Below are 18,212 nucleotides of genomic sequence, written 5' to 3' on the forward strand. Positions count from 1 at the left end.
CCATTTGTTTATATTTGTTTTTATTTCCATTTCTCAAGGAGGTGGGTTAAAAAGGATCTTGCTGTGATTTATGTCATAGAGTGTTCTGCCTGTGTTTTCCTCTAAGAGTTTGATAGTGTCTGGCCTTACATTTAGGTCTTTAATCCATTTTGAGTTTATTTTTCTGTATGGTGTTAGGAAGTGTTCTAATTTCATTCTTTTACATGTAGCTGTCCAGTTTTCCCAGCACCACTAAATGAAGAGTCTGTCTTTTCTCCATTGTGTACTCTTGCCTCCTTTATGAAAGATAAGGTGACCATGCGTGCATGGGTTTATCTCTGGGCTTTCTAGCCTGTTCCATTCATCTATATTTCTGTTTTTGTGCCAGTACCATACTGTCTTGAGTACTGTAGCTTTGTAGTATAGTCTGAGGTCTGGGAGGCTGATTCCTCCAGCTCCGTTTTTCTTTCTCAAGATTGCTTTGGCTATTTGCGGTCTTTTGTGTTTCCATACAAATTGTGAAATTTTTTGTTCTAGTTTTGTGAAAAATGCCATTGGTAGTTTGATAGGGATTGCACTGAATCTGTAGATTGCTTTGGGTAGTATATTCATTTTCACAATGTTGATTCTTCCAATCCAAGAACATGGTATATCTCTCCACCTGTTTGTATCATCTTTAAGTTCTTTCATCAGTGTCTTATAGTTTTCTGCATACAGGTCTTTTGTCTCCTTAGGTAGATTTATTCCTAGGTATTTTATTCTTTTTGTTGCAGTCGTAAAATGGGAGTGTTTCCTTAATTTCTCTTTCAGATTTTTCACCATTAGTGTATAGGGATGCAAGAGATTTCTGTGCATTAATTTTGTATCCTGCTACTTTACCAAATTCATTGATTAGCTCTAGTAGTTTTCTGGTAGAGTCTTTAGGATTCTCTATGTATAGTATCATGTCATCTAGTGGCTGCAATTCTTAAACTCCCAGGATGGTAGGCTTTGGACTTGGTCTAGTTGAAGCCCTACGCTTTAAAGTGTATAAATGGAGGCTTTGAGAGGTTAAGCAATTTGGTCAAAGTCCCAGAACTGTAACTGGAACTCAGCTTCTAGAGCTGAGTTGAATTAAGTACCCTTTCTATTGCAGCCTCCTGCCACTTTGTTTTGGACCTAAATTTTCCCTGTGAAATGTGATTTGAAACTTACTTTTATGCTCCAGCAACTGCACATTTCATGGATCACAGATAAACGGTTAACAGCATCAAGGAAAAGACATAGTATAAACTTACAGCTTTTTAACGGCAAGAGGTGGGGGCGGGGTGCAGGAAGAGTGGGGGACATGGAGAGGTAGAACAATCTCTTGCCAAATATTTGCAGGTGTTGGAACTATAATAAGGCATTGGCCTTGAGAAATATTCCAAACAGAAAAATCTGTATCCATATGTACTGTTGAGATAACAAAAGACTGGATAGAATAAGCCTGTATCTACAGAGCACCAGCTTTTTGAAAACATCCGAAAACATGAAAACATTGGATGATTGATTAGATATTTGGCATCGTGCAGCTAGAGTCCTTGTTTCCAGGGATAGATGGAACACAAAAGTATTTTACCAAAAGATCCTTTACTCTGTAACTAATCAGTAATTTTTGGAGAAAGAGAGGCCAAGTTTTGAATCGTTCCCCTTTAAGTTTTTAGGAAATGTGCAGAAAATTCAGATTATAAATTAAGTGGAAACTTCTTTGCTCATTTTTGGACAGAGAGTGGAAACATATGAATCATTCCCAACCGTGTGGTTTGTTATGTTGTCTGGAACATCTTGGGCCTTGAGGGGGGAGAGGGAGGTGCTGCTTGTGTGAGAGGGGGATGGAGTGGGGTAGGAGTCACTTTGGTTTGGTGCCAAGTATAAAAGGATATTAGTTCTCCACATTAAGCAGAGAGGAAGTCTGACTTTTAGCGTCACATATCCTCACTTCTTTGAGTTAATTTTAATTTAGAAAAGCATTTAGGATTATCCCCTTAATCTGCTTGATTCTTCCCCAAGGAGAGAGGAGAAAGCCAGCTGTCAGAAGCTATGGGGGAGATGGCCTTGAGCATACTCCCCTGGCCCTGAGAGGAGCACGGGAGTCCTACAGGAGAAGGGAAAGGGGTTTGACTTTCTGGCCAGTGACTGATACAGTGTTTGTTTGTACTTTTTTCTTCTGGAGATGCATTGTTGGCGTTTATAACTACACTTTTTTTTACTAATCCCTGATTAGGATTAGTGGTCTGTAATATTTATTTGTTCAATAAAGAATAAACAGATCATTACATTATAGATGAAAGGTCAGAATAACCAGAAGCCAGCCTGTCATCTTAACATGTACTCAAAATGGAATAGAGGGTTTGGGATACTTAGTATAGTTTATTATCCTTAGTTAATTGTCCAGTCTACCTAAATATCCTTCAGAAGGCTACCAGTGGTTCTTCAATTTGAAAGAATAATTGTGTTTATGACAGTTATTACAGTTGTAAGGCCTATCAGAGTAACTATTTTCTCTATTCTCTTTTCATTTACGACTCCCAATATATATCTTCGTTCATGATCTGTGTTGCGTTTCTAATGCTTCACATTTTAGATTTTTCATTGTCACATGACTTCCTCCCCTTAGAAAAGACTGATATTATTGTATTAATAAATGTGGCTTTATAAAAGAGGTCAAATTTGGGTGACTCTCTATTGGTGACAGATCTCAACTCAATATTCCAAGTTCTGCACAACCTGGTTCTCATGCTCATGCTTGCCCAGCTGTCTGTTCTTCCTGCCACTCTCAAACATGTTACCTTCACCTGTCCAGTCTAACCTAACTGTCTGCTAAACATACTACTCTCTTTCCTGACTCTTAACTTTCACTCATACTGTTCTCTTGGCCTGCTTAGGAATCCTACCTATTCTTTAGTGCTCAATTAAAATCCCACAAGGCCACTCCAACATACCCCAGCTATACCATAAATTCTTTGGGGGCCAGGCACAATGTCTTTTATTTCTCCAATGTCTTCCTTAGTGTCTGACACACATAGTATGTGCTCAAGAAATCCAAGTGAATTAAATCTTTGTAATGGATTTGCAGTAAGTATACCAGCATCTATAGCTTGTTTCCATACTCATAAGATATAAAGCTGTCTTACCATTATGAATACCTTAGAAGTCTGGGGAGAAAAATCTCCTGTGAACTACTGATAATGTTAAAAACCACAGTGTTAGCAAAAGTACTATATGTCCTTAATTTTAGGTGCCTATCCATTTTGATTGCTGGATTTTCCAACTGCCTAACCCCATGGTGACATCTGTATAAATCAGATGTGATTATTGTAATTCTCTTTGAGAGTGATGGCTTCACATTTCCATGCCCACAGCCTGCCAAAAATATAGCTGATGAAAACCAGGGGGAATAGAGGAATTTCCTGAAAGGAATAAACAAGTACGTTTTCTTTATCTCATTACATTTCCACAAATTCATTACTACAAATTCTTTTTTTTAAAGATATTGGAAATGTCTGTTTCTTTTTTAAAAATATTTCTTTATTTCTTTCTTCATTTATTTGGCTGCATTGGATCTTAGTTGCAGCATGTGGGATCTTCACTGCGGTATGCGGGATCTTTCATTGCTGCATGCCGGCTCTTCTTTGCGGTGCGTGGGCTCTTCATTGTGGCGTGTGGGCTCCTCTAGTTGTGGCACGCAGGCTCTAGAGCACACGGGCTCGGTAGTTGTGGCTCGGACTTAGTTGCCCCGCGACATGTGGGATTTTAGTTCCCCAACCAGGGATCGAACCCATGTCCCCTGCATTGGCAGGCGGATTCTTAACCCCTGGACCACCAGGGAAGCCCCTACAAATAATTCTTAAATGTAGTTACATTTACCTATCAGCGGTCTTGTTGTTATAAAATATTACCTGGTATTAGAGTAAGCTTTTTTGTTATGGGAAAGTAAAATACACACACCACACACACAAAGAGAGACTGAGACAGAGAGAGCTAAAGATTGCCAAAGAGAAGGGAGATATGAGACTTGGAGAATATTCAAAGGAAAACCGCAACGAGAGTCAAAAGGTTGGAAAATATGTTATTCTAGAATCTTATCGTAGTTGGTCACTTGTCCTTCTTCCTACTCAGTCACTCTATCATCTACCCACCCATTCTCACTCAGCCACCACCCTTCTCCCAGTCGTTTGTCTACTCACCCACTCCTGTCTGCCAAAACAGATACCCTCTCAACTTATCTACCAATGGACATTTGACTGTTTCTGAACCACTATGAATATGAGTATAAGAGAAGGAAGGAGAAATATATTTATGAGAGACTGGGTTGAGAGAGGGCATATTTGCATACATGTGTATGTGCCATTATACACAAGTGTGTGTATTTCTGCATGGGTGAGTGGCTGAGAATTTAATCTGTGTGTGTCTACGTGTATCTATAAATGTGTGTCACTGTGTGTGAGGAGGAGAGAGTGCCTGTGTTAGTCTTCTGTGGGCTTATCTGTGGATAACTTGGGTATGAGGGGGCCATGAGTGTAGGGCAAGTTTTCTGTGGTCACCCTAGGGAGAGTTAGGGCTTCAGTAGAACCTATCCTGAGACTAGGGATCTCCCTAATAAATGAGCCTCATGATGAGACCAATCTTCAGTGGAGACTAGGGTGGGTTACCATAGCTGAGGGAACAGAAAAAGTTGTTTCTCACTTTCACTCACTTAGGTACTGAATCACAGTAGCTAAATATTATAGGAGCAAAGCATTTGTGTCTCGATTTGGACTCTCTAAGGTATGGTGGTGGACGTGTGTGCATGGCGTGGGCGTAATATCTGTCATGGGGTTTTTCAGCAAAACCAGCCTTCAGCTCAACAATCGTAAAATCATTCTTGCTTGTAGATCTGGCTTCTCTGTGGTCTCTTAATTGTCCAAGACTTGCTCCCCATTACTTATAATATGTATAAATCTGTACATGTTTTGTATGTGTGTGAGAGGGTAAAAGATGCATTTTATTCCATTTCTACTCGAACTGTGTGCTAAGACTCATTTGAACCCCCCTTTCCCCCCTCCAATAATTGTATTGATTCTCTGGCTCTACTCTCACATAGTATTAACAGGACTCTCTGTTGGAAGATGTTTTCTTTTGTTTCTTAGGTTTGAGAGCAAGTTTAGCTAGTGGATACTCCAACTACCTGTGTTCTTATCTTTCTGTTTTTCTTTTATTTCTTTGTCCCAAGTCTCCTCCTCATCAACATCTGAAAGAGCTAACAATCATCAGTCTGAGAACAGCTTACAAAACATTGACTCAGAGATTGTTCTTGGGTGGATGAAAATCCTGTCTGTTATTATTGGGCAAGAGAACATGTTACAGAAGTATAATATAGGTGAAGAAAGATTAGAGAAACAAGAATTATTGAACCCAAAGAAGTGAGGTTTAAAGGGGAAAATGTGATAATGACACTCAAGTTCATGAAGGGTTGATATAATGAGGTACTCTCTTGTTCTTTATCTCCCCTGAAGATGGACCAGACAAGAACTTAAACTGTAGCCCCAGGGAGTTAGGCCAGGGGCTCAGTTCATCCATTTAAAAAACAATTAATGAACATGCAATTTGTTTATTAAACACTTAAATTGTTCAAGTCATTGTAGTAGGAGCTGGGGACACAGGAACTAAGGCACAGTGCCCGCCTTACTGAGCTCAAAGCTCAGTAAGGGAGATAGGTAAGGACATCTTCGAATTCAGTATGGTAAGTGCCATGGCAGAGGTTTGCACAGGGTTCTCTGAAGCACAGAGGAAGGGTCAGTGAAAGGAAGTCATTGAGCTCAAAAGCAGGGAATCATAAATGAATTCATTGGAGAAGAGGGCCAACTGGAGAGAGACTGTGAAGAAAGAATTGACAGGACTTGGAGAACGACTGTCGTGGTTATAGATGATGGAGAGAAAGAATTAAAAAATGATTTTTGAGGAGGAGATGTCTTGAAGAATGGTGGTATCGGGCACAGAAATAGGGAAATTAGGAAGGGACTAGCAGTTTTGGGTGATGACTTCAGACTTGAGTCTGAAGGTGCCAAGCACTAGAAAAGGGGTTGCGGTTCCAGTGATAAAGACAGCACATCCCAACCCTGGTGGAGGTGTCAGCGTAGTGTGCAGAGGCAGACAAGTGAGGACACAGTTACAAGACAGTGTGGTGAGTCCTGTGGCAGTGGAGGCACGGGGCGGGGGTGTGTGTGTGTGTGTGAGAGCGCATAGCAGGGGCATCAGAAGAGACTTTGGGCGGCGTTTTGGACCCCTAGTTGGGGGACAGGGATGGGGTCAGGGACAGGGAGTGTTCTAGTCCAGAGAAAATAGTTTGTTCAAATATCTGGTGGAGATAGAGCATGGGGCACTCTCAGAACTGAAAGGGCAAGTGTTCCAGAAGGGGTTGAAATTCAGGCCTTTGTGGTGGCCGAAGGATCAGGGCCAGAGACATAGGTTTGAGGGTCTTTAGCGTGGAGGTAGAGCCAGGCAGTAGGGAGCTGAGTGAAGGCTGAGGAGTGAGCCTTGCAGCACACTCCTCTAGAAGGTAGACAGAGAGGAAGGGCAAGTGAAGGAGAAAGGGGAGGATGTGTATGAGAGGCAGGAACCGAAGAGGAATCGTGCAAGTGGAATACAATATGGAGGCCTCCGGGAAAGTAGAGTGGTTTCAGCTCAATATTATCAAAATGAACACTGGATTTAGGTTTTTAGTATAGGTTTTATTTTCGAAGGTCCAAATAATAATTTATACATTTAAGCTAGAGATTTAACCATGCTATGCACCTGAACAGAAGGAAAAGAAAAGAATGTGGGATTGTTTGTGTAACATTTCTGATAAGGGGACTGGGAGAGGGTGTATCTTTGCTGGATGATTTCAGAACCTTCTGAGAAGAGGAGGGCTGGCCACCTGTTTCACCTGGCTTGAAGACCAGTCTGGTGATTCCCCAGCAAACCTCAGGTAGAGTAGACCTCATACCTCCAGTATGTCACCTGCATCTCATTCTGGGACATAGCCCGTGTCTGTACAACAGCGAATAAATGTTTGGGGAAAGAATAAACTCAGGCATAAGGGTGTGGGCTTCAGTTTGTGGACCAGATGGTGTGTTCTGCTGTTGAAAGGCCATATGTAATTGATACATAAAGTGACAGACTGAAGCAAAAGCAAAGTAAGTATTTTAAGACAAGCAGTTAAAAAAAGAAGGCAGAATGTGACCCCAGAAGTGTGCTAAGATTTTGGCTACTGGCTTTTGGAAGAGCTGGGAACATCAGTGAATAGACAAGATGTCAAAAAAGAGCTTGTCAAAGAATAGTAATGGGGTCACTGGCTCCCGAGTATTTTTAAAGATGAAGTTGTCTTCTGTCAATTGGGAAGGCTCGGGTTTGGGGTGGGTTGGCCCTTCTTCCCTTCACTTCTCTTCGAAACCTTCAAGGTTCAATTCCCACATCAAAACAGTTGGGATCTTGTCTAGTTTTAGATAATGTTCACCTTGTACCTTGTAGAAAGTAAGAGAGAATATAGGCATTCAATGGCAATAACACATGTTTCAATAGAACAAACAGAAAGGCTCTGCCCCTTTTTAGGCTTCAAGACTCGCCGTGTCAGGTAGGTGTATGTAAGCGTGCTCATACATGTGTGAATACGTGTGCCTTCCCGGAGCATGACATATGAAGATCACAGTCAAGTGTGTGCCATAAGGGGACTCTCTGGCTTCAGTGAAGAGCTGGTGTTTGGACGTGTAGCTAGGTTTCTTCAGGGAGCCAATGAGAAAGTTATCTGAAATAACCTGTGTCTAAAGAAGTGAAAAAAAAAACCCCAGCAATTATTTGAGAGTGTTAGTGAAACCATTTCTTTTTATGGGAAGCTGTCTGGAAGAAGAATAGCCTGTGCCTAGCTTTCTCAGAAATAGCAAAACATTTTCCTCTTTGGGAAGGGTATAATGGAACACAAACAGGCCAAGTCTATATGACACAAATGAAGTGGAACTTGGATAAAAATGGAATCAGTGCAGACTGCCAATTTAGCTAACTTGGGCCTTTTAAAATCTCAATTATGCAAATCAGCCAAATCTTCCCCTCACTTTGTGCTGTTTAGACACATGTACAATTCTGTGAGAGCTCTAACAATGTAGTCACCTGGAGGTGTGGAGGGTCTCACGGTTTCATAGCTGAAATGGCTTCTCTAACCTTCGCACAGGGAAGCACAGAAGGGCCCAGAGGTAACCTCCTGCAGTAGGGAAATGGGAGCTTCATCCTGCTCTCCCTGCCGACCTCCTGTCCACTTTCCTCCCGGCAGATATCTCTGTTCCAATCTCCCCTGCCACCTGGGCTCTCTCGTTGTCACAGTTCAAGTGTTCTGACAAAGCTGCACTAACTAGGCTTGGGCAGGAGCCTGGCCCAGTCACTAAGTGGACTGCATGAGAAAAGAGCACAGCAAACCGGTTCTTCACAACCGAACAACCACCACAACAGCACAACAAAGAGACGTGTTTAGTTTTACATAAAATTTTGCGCGCGCGCGCACACACACACACACACACACACACACACACATCCTTTCTGTTTACTTAGTCTGCGTATAGACATGATAATGACTTGGCCAAATCAATGAAATCATTCATACCTAGAGTGGCCCAGAATTTCTAGTTCGAAATGATTCGTCAGGGCTAAGCATGATAAGGAAGGGTGAGGAAATCAACTGCATAATTGCTTCAATTCTCTGCTTCCCTTTGCATATGGTGATTATTGAGAATCAATTCCAGCTTGAGAGGAGGCTTTAATTCCTGGTAAATGAATAGGAAGTGAGTAAGTAAATGTTCGGTGTTTCCCTCAAATTATGTCTCGTAATGTAAGAAAACAGTGGCAAAAAGCCATCAACAGATGGTGTTTTCATTAGCCAAAGATTTATTTTTCAAAGCCTTTTCATATTAATGAAGTAAAGATGAAATTAGAGTCATCTTGTCAGTTCTAGTTCTGGATTGTTAAAATGTGCTGGCATTCTGCAAATCGCTAGGGGGCCAGAGGAAAATAACCATTTGCCATAATGTTGTGATGGAGACCCAAGGTCCATAGTGTAACCAGACCCCGAATTACGTGTTCAGCCCTAATTTTTGTTTTCAGTGGCTTTACAGAAGCTGTGAGTCTCAGTTGCGGGCCACAAATGAGGAACACACAGCAGGGACTTTAGTCCTGCTCTGCATTATGAATTATTTATAAGATATCAGTTTCATGACAAGTGTTGCAACAGGTTGCATACACTTGTTACAAAACATTCTCCCCTTGGAATCCCATGTTTGAAAGAAAACACATTACAGTTGAAACACAGATTTCTTACACTGTATCTGCTCTGAGTTCCTCAGTCTACATTATATTTACCTAATATGTCCATAAACTCATTTGTGAGACATGGAATTTCCATTGATCTAGGAATCTGGACCACTCTGTGGGAGGAAATCACACACTGATTGGGCCCGTTACGCATGCCCGCTCTCTAACTTGAGCTGGACCTTTTCATCAAACTACAGCTCCATCATATTCACCTTACGTTTGAATTTTTGAAGAGGAGTCCAGACCGGTAGCCTCCACATCGTCACTATTGACATACTAACCCTGTACAGTTTGGCATTTGCTTCCAAAACTACTGAAACTCCTTTTTCAAAGGTCACCAGTGACCTCTAATTACCAAATCCAGCTGCCTTTTCTCAGGCTTCGTATTTCTTGCGCTCTCTGCGTATCTGAGAGTGACAAATCCTTTCTTGAAACATGTTTCTCTCCATTATCCTCTTAGCTTGGCCCAGATCTGCATTACCAACTGCTTTGCATATTGCACTCTCCTAACCAGTGCCCCTGCCCCCAGGCTCTCCTGTTTTAGTCGTCCCCACATAGGTTGATCTCAGAAATGCAGCCCTGATTATGTCATTATCTTGCTCAAAAGCCTTTGGTAAACCCCTACTGCTTTCAAAAATAGGTACAGACTCCTCACCTAGACATTTAAGAGCTTCATAACAGGGCCTCTGTCTCCATTTCCAGCCTGTGCCCCTCTATTTTCTTGTACCCTCTGTTCTAGCCAAACTCAACTCTGTTCCCTGGACATGTCCTACGCCACTCCTTGTGCCTGCAACGCCCTGCCCGCCTCCATCTCTGTCTATTCAAATCCTGCTTATCCTTCAAGACCCAGCGTAATTTCACCTCCTCTTTATCTCTGAAGTCAAAGCACCTTGAATAGAGTAGGTGCTCAAAAGCACCTTGAATAGAGTAGGTGCTCAATACCTTTTGTATTAAGTACAAATGAAATACCTTTTGTATTAAATCTCCGAACTGCCCTTTCTTTGTTTTCCCCTGACATCTACTTAGCTTAGAACTCATGTCCAAATCAACAATTGCAGCCCTTCGTTTTTCCTTTTTCTCTCCCTTTTTCCTTGCTAAGGAGAAGACCACAGACTGAGATGGTGGTGGAGTTAAAGAAGGCCAGGGGAGACACAGTATCCAAGCCAAGACAAATGGAATAAATGGTGAAAAAATCACTCGCGTGGGCATAAAGCCAAAGAAACCAAGCGAGATCTGGCAAGAAGCAGAGATTAAGCTGATTCTCATAATCCAGATTAAGAACAAGTGAGATCAGACTGCCTGTCCTAGAAATACATATATCTGTGGGAATACTCCTCTGGGATGGATTCATGGGACAGTGCCAAGGGTACTAAGGAGCCACAGCTACCTAGTGGAGAAGAAAGGGGCCAACACGAGTCCTCTCCCCTTCTTCCCACTATCCCTTGCCCCCTCTCCCCCGTGACCGCCCCACCCAAAACATGCACTTTGAACAACTATAAACCGTAGGAACCATGGAGACAGCAATGAAGCAATGAACACAACCAAGGGAAGGAATGCTGTGCTAGCAGAATAAGGGCCAGGAAGTTGGGGTATTCCATTTGGAACAGACTTTGTGGGGATGTTGGGATGGTGACTGAGAGAGGAGTGGATATTGGGGCAGGTCCTGGAGGAAGCAGCCGTCAGAGCTGAAGACTTGGAAATGAGGAGGAATAAAAAAAGCCCATTACCAATCTAGAGTGAATAACATTCTATTTTTTTCACATGGGGAATGTAAGAGAGTAGCTTGCTCAACTGAAAATATGCGAGGAGGTCTTAGTACTGTTTTAACTATGTTATAATAAACAGATTTGCAAAGCGCTGCTAATGTTTCCCTAAAAGGATCTATGTCCCAGTAAACAGCAGTAAACAATGGATGTCCTGTCTTGATACATACAGCTAGGCTTTGCATTTTGAAGTCTGGCATTTCTGTAGGCTATTGCTTAGTGCCAAAGGAGGGAAGCTGTGAGATACAACACTAGATTTTGATGAATTCCACACTGAAAATACCATCTTTTTTTCTGAAGGAACCTACTGATAAATATAAAGTGTTATCAACAAAGACCAAAAAATCATGGAATACTGGGGCAAAGCTGTATCTGAAGACTAGAGACCTGGATTCCAGTCCTAGCTTTGCTACATACTAATTATATGACGGTGCAAAACACTTTAAGCCCACTCTGCAGCTCAGTTCTCTCATCTGTAAAATGCTGACATCTCCTACTTCATAGGCTGTCATGATTATTAAATGATATGTATGAAATCGCCTAGCATAGTGTCTGGCAAGTAGTAATTGTTCAATAAATAATAGTTTTCTTAGTCAACTCATCTGTAAAAAAAGAGAGAATAAAATCTGTTCTCCCTATGTCACAGGATTACTATGAGGGCAAAATGAGATATTGACTATGAAATACTTTTAAAAGTTAAAAAATATTATAGAAAACATAAAGTTGCTTTAATGTCATTAAATTCCTACATTCACAAAGTCACGATGTACAGCATTATTAATCGGCACCTAGAACAGTGCTTGGCCCATGTGCAACGAATCTTTGAAATATTTGTTGACTGACTGACTGATTTCCACGTGATACTGGGTCTCAAACTCATTGAAAATTTCTTCTTTTTTCCCCTCTTCCCTGTTTCCCTCTGGCTTCATACTCTGCGATGGCAGCAAACTCTGGAGATGAACCTCACCAACCTGGTTAAGCGCAACAGTGAACTAGAAAATCAAATGGCCAAGCTAATACAGATCTGCCAGCAGGTTGAGGTATGTAACAGAAATATCTGTCATTCTTTCGAAGAACCTGGATCAGGCGATCCTTCTGGGGGGGACTTGTTTTGTCAGAGTGTAGCTCGGCCATTTGGAGTGAAGGGCTGAATGATAATTTTAAGAAGTCTCATTCCTTTCGGATGCTTGTTCCAAGAAAAGTGGCAGATAGCTATTGTTTAAAAAAAAAAAATAAGTGGTGGTGGTGGGTTGGGGAGACGTCAGTCCCAGGGGCAATCCCTTCTCCTCTTCCAATAGCAGGTGGTGTGAGAACCCAGCATGAAGTGTGTTTCTTTCTTCATCAGACTGAACATCCTAGCTCCTTAAAAAGATTGCTAGGGAGTAAGGGAAGTTGGGAACCCCAGGTCCTCAGGGTAGAGTGAGGTTTGTTCAGTGCAATATTGTTTCTATAAGAATATTATCAGAACTGCTTCTCCTCTTCCTAACCTCTCCTCCCTTCTTCCCCATGCACCTTACCTGGTCCTCACTCATCGCCTTTCCACTTATCCTTGTCATCAACAAATGATATCTGTGTTAGATTTATCTGTGAATTATCAGGTGTTGTACAGTATGAGGTTATCTACATCAGATCTCAGAACAGAGCCTACAAGAGGAGTCGACCTCTTCAAAAGTGGACATAATAAAACAAAGATGTTATTTCTCTCTTTTTTGCAAGAGTGTGAAACTTCAGCCATAGCATTTGGTTTTGTGTTGATTTTGTTGAAGAGGTGATGGTAGGTAGGGCTTAAAGTGTAAACAGGGTCGGGTAAAATATTATACAGGACTCCTCATGGGCAGTGGTTGGATAAAAATGTCTCTGTTTATAACCTGATAGTCTAGTTCTAATCTTACTTGTAGGACAGAAAATGTAATGGTTCAAGTTTATTTTATTTTAAGCAATAAAATAATTTTATTAAGATCTCATCTCTTAATCCCCCCTGGGGAGTCCTATTTAAGAGAATGTGGAGAGTCTTCTTATAAGGCAAAGAATCTTCTTATATAAGTAACCACTCCTGATTGTTTGGATATCTTAAAGTATTGGGTTTCTTAAAGTAGACTGTTGTTGTATGATGAGCATACCATAGCAATTTAATCCCTGCTGGGCACTCCATTTGTGGAAGAGACTGGTGCTATAGGTAGAGTACACAGGATACCAGTTAAACTCAGGTGTGAGATTATGGAATGGGGTGGGGAATTTAGGAAGAAGCATAAGGAATGGAAAGAATGCTGGAATGTAAGTTGGAAAATTGGTTTCTGAACTTGACTCTGTCATTAACTGGTAGTATGAACTTGAGTAAGTCATCTAGCCTCTCAACTTCAGTGTCCTCACCTATAAAATGAGGGATTGAACTGAATACATGACCTTCAGTGTCACTTCCAGATTTCTCAAGTCGTGATTCTATGAATGGTTGCTTTCTTTATTCTTTTCTTTTTCTCTTCGGTCTCATCCTTTCCAAGAGGGGAGAAGCAAAACAGAAGGCATTTTAGAGTGGTTTTCAGCTAATCAGAATCCCTTTATGTTCTACTCTATCAAAGCTTCTGATTATGCTGTTAGATTACAGCATGAGAAACCCACACTGGTGAAGAGACAAGGAAGTATTGTGAGCAGGAGACAAGATAAGAAATCCCTTGGTTTAAAATTTACATGATTGAGGGTGGGGCAACATCTCATAGTGAATAAAATGTGGTTAGAAATTGTAATCATCACTTCCTCATTCTCATCAAAAAGTTATTTAAGTAGAGAGCAAGTTGTAGTCAAATTAGCAAAGTAAGCAGTTTATTTTCATTGCTTATTCACTTTAGCACCTCTCTAACATCTTATCATCCCACCCCCCACTGCACCGCCCCCCCCCCGCCCCCCCCGGCCCGCGCTGGCGGCTGGCTGGCTGGGAGTCCCCTGAGAAAACGGCACAGCTCAGGAAGGATTCTGGGAAGCCCTTCCCAGAGCCGCCGGGCTGGGCACTGGCAGGGGCAGAGCAGCAAGGCCCCCAGCCAGGGAGCTTATCACTCTGGCCAGCCTTACCCAAACATAGCCCTGTTCCAACCTTTCCCAGCCCATCGCACCAATCAAACCTTTATGATTCAGGACCCTACTCTTTTCAAGTGGCAAGGAGCTAGTCTCATAAAACAGTGCATCGTTGTGTTAGTGAAGGAGGACTCATCCTGGTCCTCTAGGTTATAGGTGATGTTTTCACAGTGCCTTTCTGAAGTTAGTGTTCCTGCTTGAGCCTTCAGGAGATGACACTAGTGGTGCCAAATGTAAGCAAAGTAGGTGGGAAAAGTAGCCCCATGGCAACCAGCAAAGGAGGGGTTTAAGAGACTCCCTCAGGGATGCTTACTAATCCTCGGCCAATCGTCTCCTCTGATACACAAAAGGTCACCTTTTATTAATACTTACTTATGAATAGTACTGTACGAGGTACAAAGAAAACAGCATAGACACAGTATTTACCCTCTGGGGGCTTACATGTTATACAGATCCACCCTGATGTAGATACACATGTGCAAGAAATACAGACAATGGAATTAAAATGTTAACTGAGAATTGGGAAAGAATCTTGAGATACTGCATTACATGTCAAGGGCGAGAGTGTATTTTGGGAGTTAACTCCATGGTCTTATTCAGTTTAGGATTCCTTCTTTGACAGGGGCCCTACAGGATGGTTTATGGAAGGCCATGGCTGTGCTCTATGACATCATCCCTTCTGAAAGGTTAGGGATGTGCCCTAACTTCTCCATAATAATAGGGTGAATCCAGGGTACTTATTATGTTCGTTCAGCACAGAGCCTGTGTGTCCAGAAGGCTTCAAGACAAGCCCCGGGATTAGAAATGCAGTTAAAGAAGAGATTTGAGACTTCATAAATGCTTATAAATATTTTATAAAATGAAATAAATAGTAGGATACTTTCATGCAAGCCAGACATTAAGGGGTGGTTTGAATTTTTTTCATTTGATCTAATCCAGATTTGTCTGTCGGGAATGACTATATTCACAGTGTAAACCAGGCATTTCACATCGGGCGGGGGTGGAGGATACCAGCTAAGGCACTTCTGAGAAAACTAGAATAGGCTATTTTCCTGCCAAACCTGTTCCCCTTCCTGACTGTCTGCAAATGTTTTTGTCACAGATTGACTTTTCATAAAAGAGCCATAAATACTGCCTCCCTCTCCTGGTTCTTTCTCCCTGTTCTCTATTCTCCTCAGAAAGTAAACAAAGCTGCAGTCTTCCTATTATTACAGAAACAGAGATTAGGATCACCACAGATTTGTTAGCTGAATTCTTTGGTAACGCAGCCTGTTAGAGTCACTGCCCAGCTTTCAGAATTCAGTGGATAGGCAGCTGGAAAATATTTTCTGTCGGGGCTGGAGAACATGGGAAGGAGGGAGAGGCAGGCCCAAGACTCCTTTAATCTGGTTAAGGAAGGGCATGCTCTGACCTTGCTACTCTGGCCACTTGATCTCTATATATAGTTCTTTGTCCCGTCTCATCAGGCATCTTTTGCTTACATTTCCAAAGGAAATCTCTGTTTAATGCATAGCCAAGGGAAAATGTATACCAACAGATGAATAGTTCCTCTTGGCTTCCAAGTCTGCATGGTTTTGTGAATAAATAAGCATTCCGGAAAATATTGAGGGGAAGAAAAATGGTTAAATACTTAGTAATCAGTCAGGCAACAGCATGTCTTGAGCAAACGCGATGTACTCAGTGTGGTAGGTCATTTGGGGGCTACAAAAGAAACATATGTTGTTGATGACCTCCAGAAACTTTTATTAGCCTAGCTAGGGACAACCCAGTATCTAGTGAGAAAGAGGAGTATTTATAAAACAGCGTGCAGTACAGGGAGCACAGATGAATGTAGTATAGCCCTCTGTGTTTACTTTTTTAGTCTTCTTGTTAACTTTTCGGGCATGGAGCACATTAAAGCACTTTCCTGGCTATTTTGTGTGCCATCTGTTTTCCTCCCCTCCAGAACTGGTGCAGGACAATGGGTTGGTCCATCCCAGAAGCTCCATGGGCAGATTGATTTCTTTCTGGCTGTTCTCAAGCCTTCTAAGGGGCTGGGTGGTATGGCTGTTTAGCATTAAGAGAAAGAAAAAAGAAAGGAGATGAGCTGGAAGAGAGGGAATGGCTTCCCTTAGTTTGGGGAATTTCAGCTTTTCATCTTGCCACCAGGTCTTTGCTCCAGTAACTTTCAGAAGTCTTAGAGCTCAGACCATAGGTGGCTTGGAGTTCTCCCCTTTCTGCTCACGTCGCTCATTGAAATGGTATTTGGAGCAAGATTCAATGTCTGACTATGTCTCCAAGCATAAAAATAAGTGTCTTAATAGAAATTAGTTAAAAAAAACACATCACTATGGATGATTTCAGCAGATGATCCTGAAATGTTTTAGAGTGGTCGAGCTAGAAGCAATAATAGAATCTAAATCATTAAAGCACACATATGTTTGTTGGAGGACTCTTCTGCAAGCACGGAGGACATGATAAAATGAAGGAGTGATTACACCGAAGTAAGTGTGATTAGGGAAAATTTAATGGATAAAATGCATTTTAGCTGAATGTTGCAGGAGGAAAAATAAATTCCTTGCTGAGACAGAGAGCAGTGATATTAATGGAGGTGAAAATGAGCAAATGGTATGGGCAAAGTGGTACACTATGCACTAGGTATACACTGGGTATATAGAGATAAATAGCAAATGGTCCCTGACCTCAAGGAACTTGCTTAACAGGTAAAATGTCAAACATAATAATGTGAAGTGATGATTATTGTAATGAAGGTAAGTGCAAGATGACAAGCTAGCATAGAGAAAGAAACACCTAAGTCTGCCTGAGGGACTTAGGAAGGGACTGCAAAATGGAAATAAAAATCAAATTGTCTTGAAATAAGAGTAGAATTTTGCCAAAAAAATGAGAAAAGGGAGCAAAGGGAACACCATGCGAGAACATAGAAGGGTAAACAGCATAGAGGTGTTCAGGAAATCACCGGAAGTTTGGTTCAGCCAGAATGTGAGATGTGAGATCATTGCAAGAGGTGAGTGTGGAGAAGTAGCTAGGGCCTGGATAGTGAAGGGCCTTGTATGCCATGCATAGGTGTTTGGACTTTATCCTGAAGACTCTAGGGACCCATGGAAGGATTTAAAGTAGGTGAATAAGTGGATAAGGTCTTCATTTCAGGATTGCTCTGGCTGTAGTATGCAGGATGGAGCAAGGGTCAGGGGTCAAAACTGAAGGTAAAGAGACCAGTTAGGTGGCTTTTACTGATCCATGGAGAGATGAAAGCCCAACCTAAGGCAATGGCAGTAGGGCTAGGGAGCAGGGGATAAATTCAAAACACATTTGTAGTAGGTAGAATCAATATGACTTGGTGATCAGTTAGATGCAGTGGGTAGAGAGATGAGAGAATAGTAGGGTGATCTATAGGTTTCTGGATTGGGTAACTGAATGGACGTGTTTCCTTTAACTAGGTTAGGAAATAGATGGAGTTCTTTTTATTTTTAAAATTTAAAAAATTTTTTTGAATTTTATTTTATTTTATTTTTTAATATAGCAGGTTCTTATTAGTTATCTATTTTATACATATTAGTATATATATGTCAATCCCAATCTTCCATTTCATCCCCCCAACCCACCGCTTCCCTCCCCCCTTGGTGTCCATACATTTGTTCTCTACATCTGTGTCTCTATTTCTGCCTTGCAAACCGGTTCATCTGTACCATTTTTCTAGATTCCACATATATGCATTAATATACGATATTTGTTTTTCTCTTTCTGACATACTTCAGTCTGTATGACAGTCTCCAAGTCCATCCACGTCTCTACAAATGACCCAATTTCGTTCCTTTTTCTGGCTGAGTAATATTCCATTCTATATACGTACCACATCTTCTTTATCCATTCGTCTGTTGATGGGCATTTAGGTTGCTTCCATGTCCTGGCTATTGTAAATAGTGCTGCAATGAACATTGGGGTGCATGTGTCTTTTTGAATTATGGTTTCCTCTGGGTATATGCCCAGCACTGGGATTGCTGGGTCATATGGTAGTTCTGTTTTTAGTTTCTTAAGGAACCTCCATACTGTTCTCCATAGTGGCTGTAT

General features: G+C 41.6%; 1 protein-coding gene across 4 annotated transcripts in view; it reads left to right on the forward strand.

Annotated features, from left to right (window-relative positions):
• The window catches only part of MID2 (midline 2), a 94,022-nt gene that overhangs the window by 15,803 nt on the left and 60,007 nt on the right, over positions 1–18,212 (forward strand). For all 4 annotated transcript variants that reach the window (XM_024128188.3, XM_024128190.3, XM_024128191.3 and 1 more), the window contains exon 3: positions 12,023–12,118. In XM_024128188.3, coding sequence (XP_023983956.1) covers positions 12,023–12,118 — 96 coding nt within the window. The remainder of the gene's footprint in view (positions 1–12,022; positions 12,119–18,212) is intronic.

The sequence above is a fragment of the Physeter macrocephalus genome, chromosome 21 (assembly GCF_002837175.3).
Source record: "Physeter macrocephalus isolate SW-GA chromosome 21, ASM283717v5, whole genome shotgun sequence".
In the NCBI taxonomy this organism is placed as follows: domain Eukaryota; kingdom Metazoa; phylum Chordata; class Mammalia; order Artiodactyla; family Physeteridae; genus Physeter; species Physeter macrocephalus.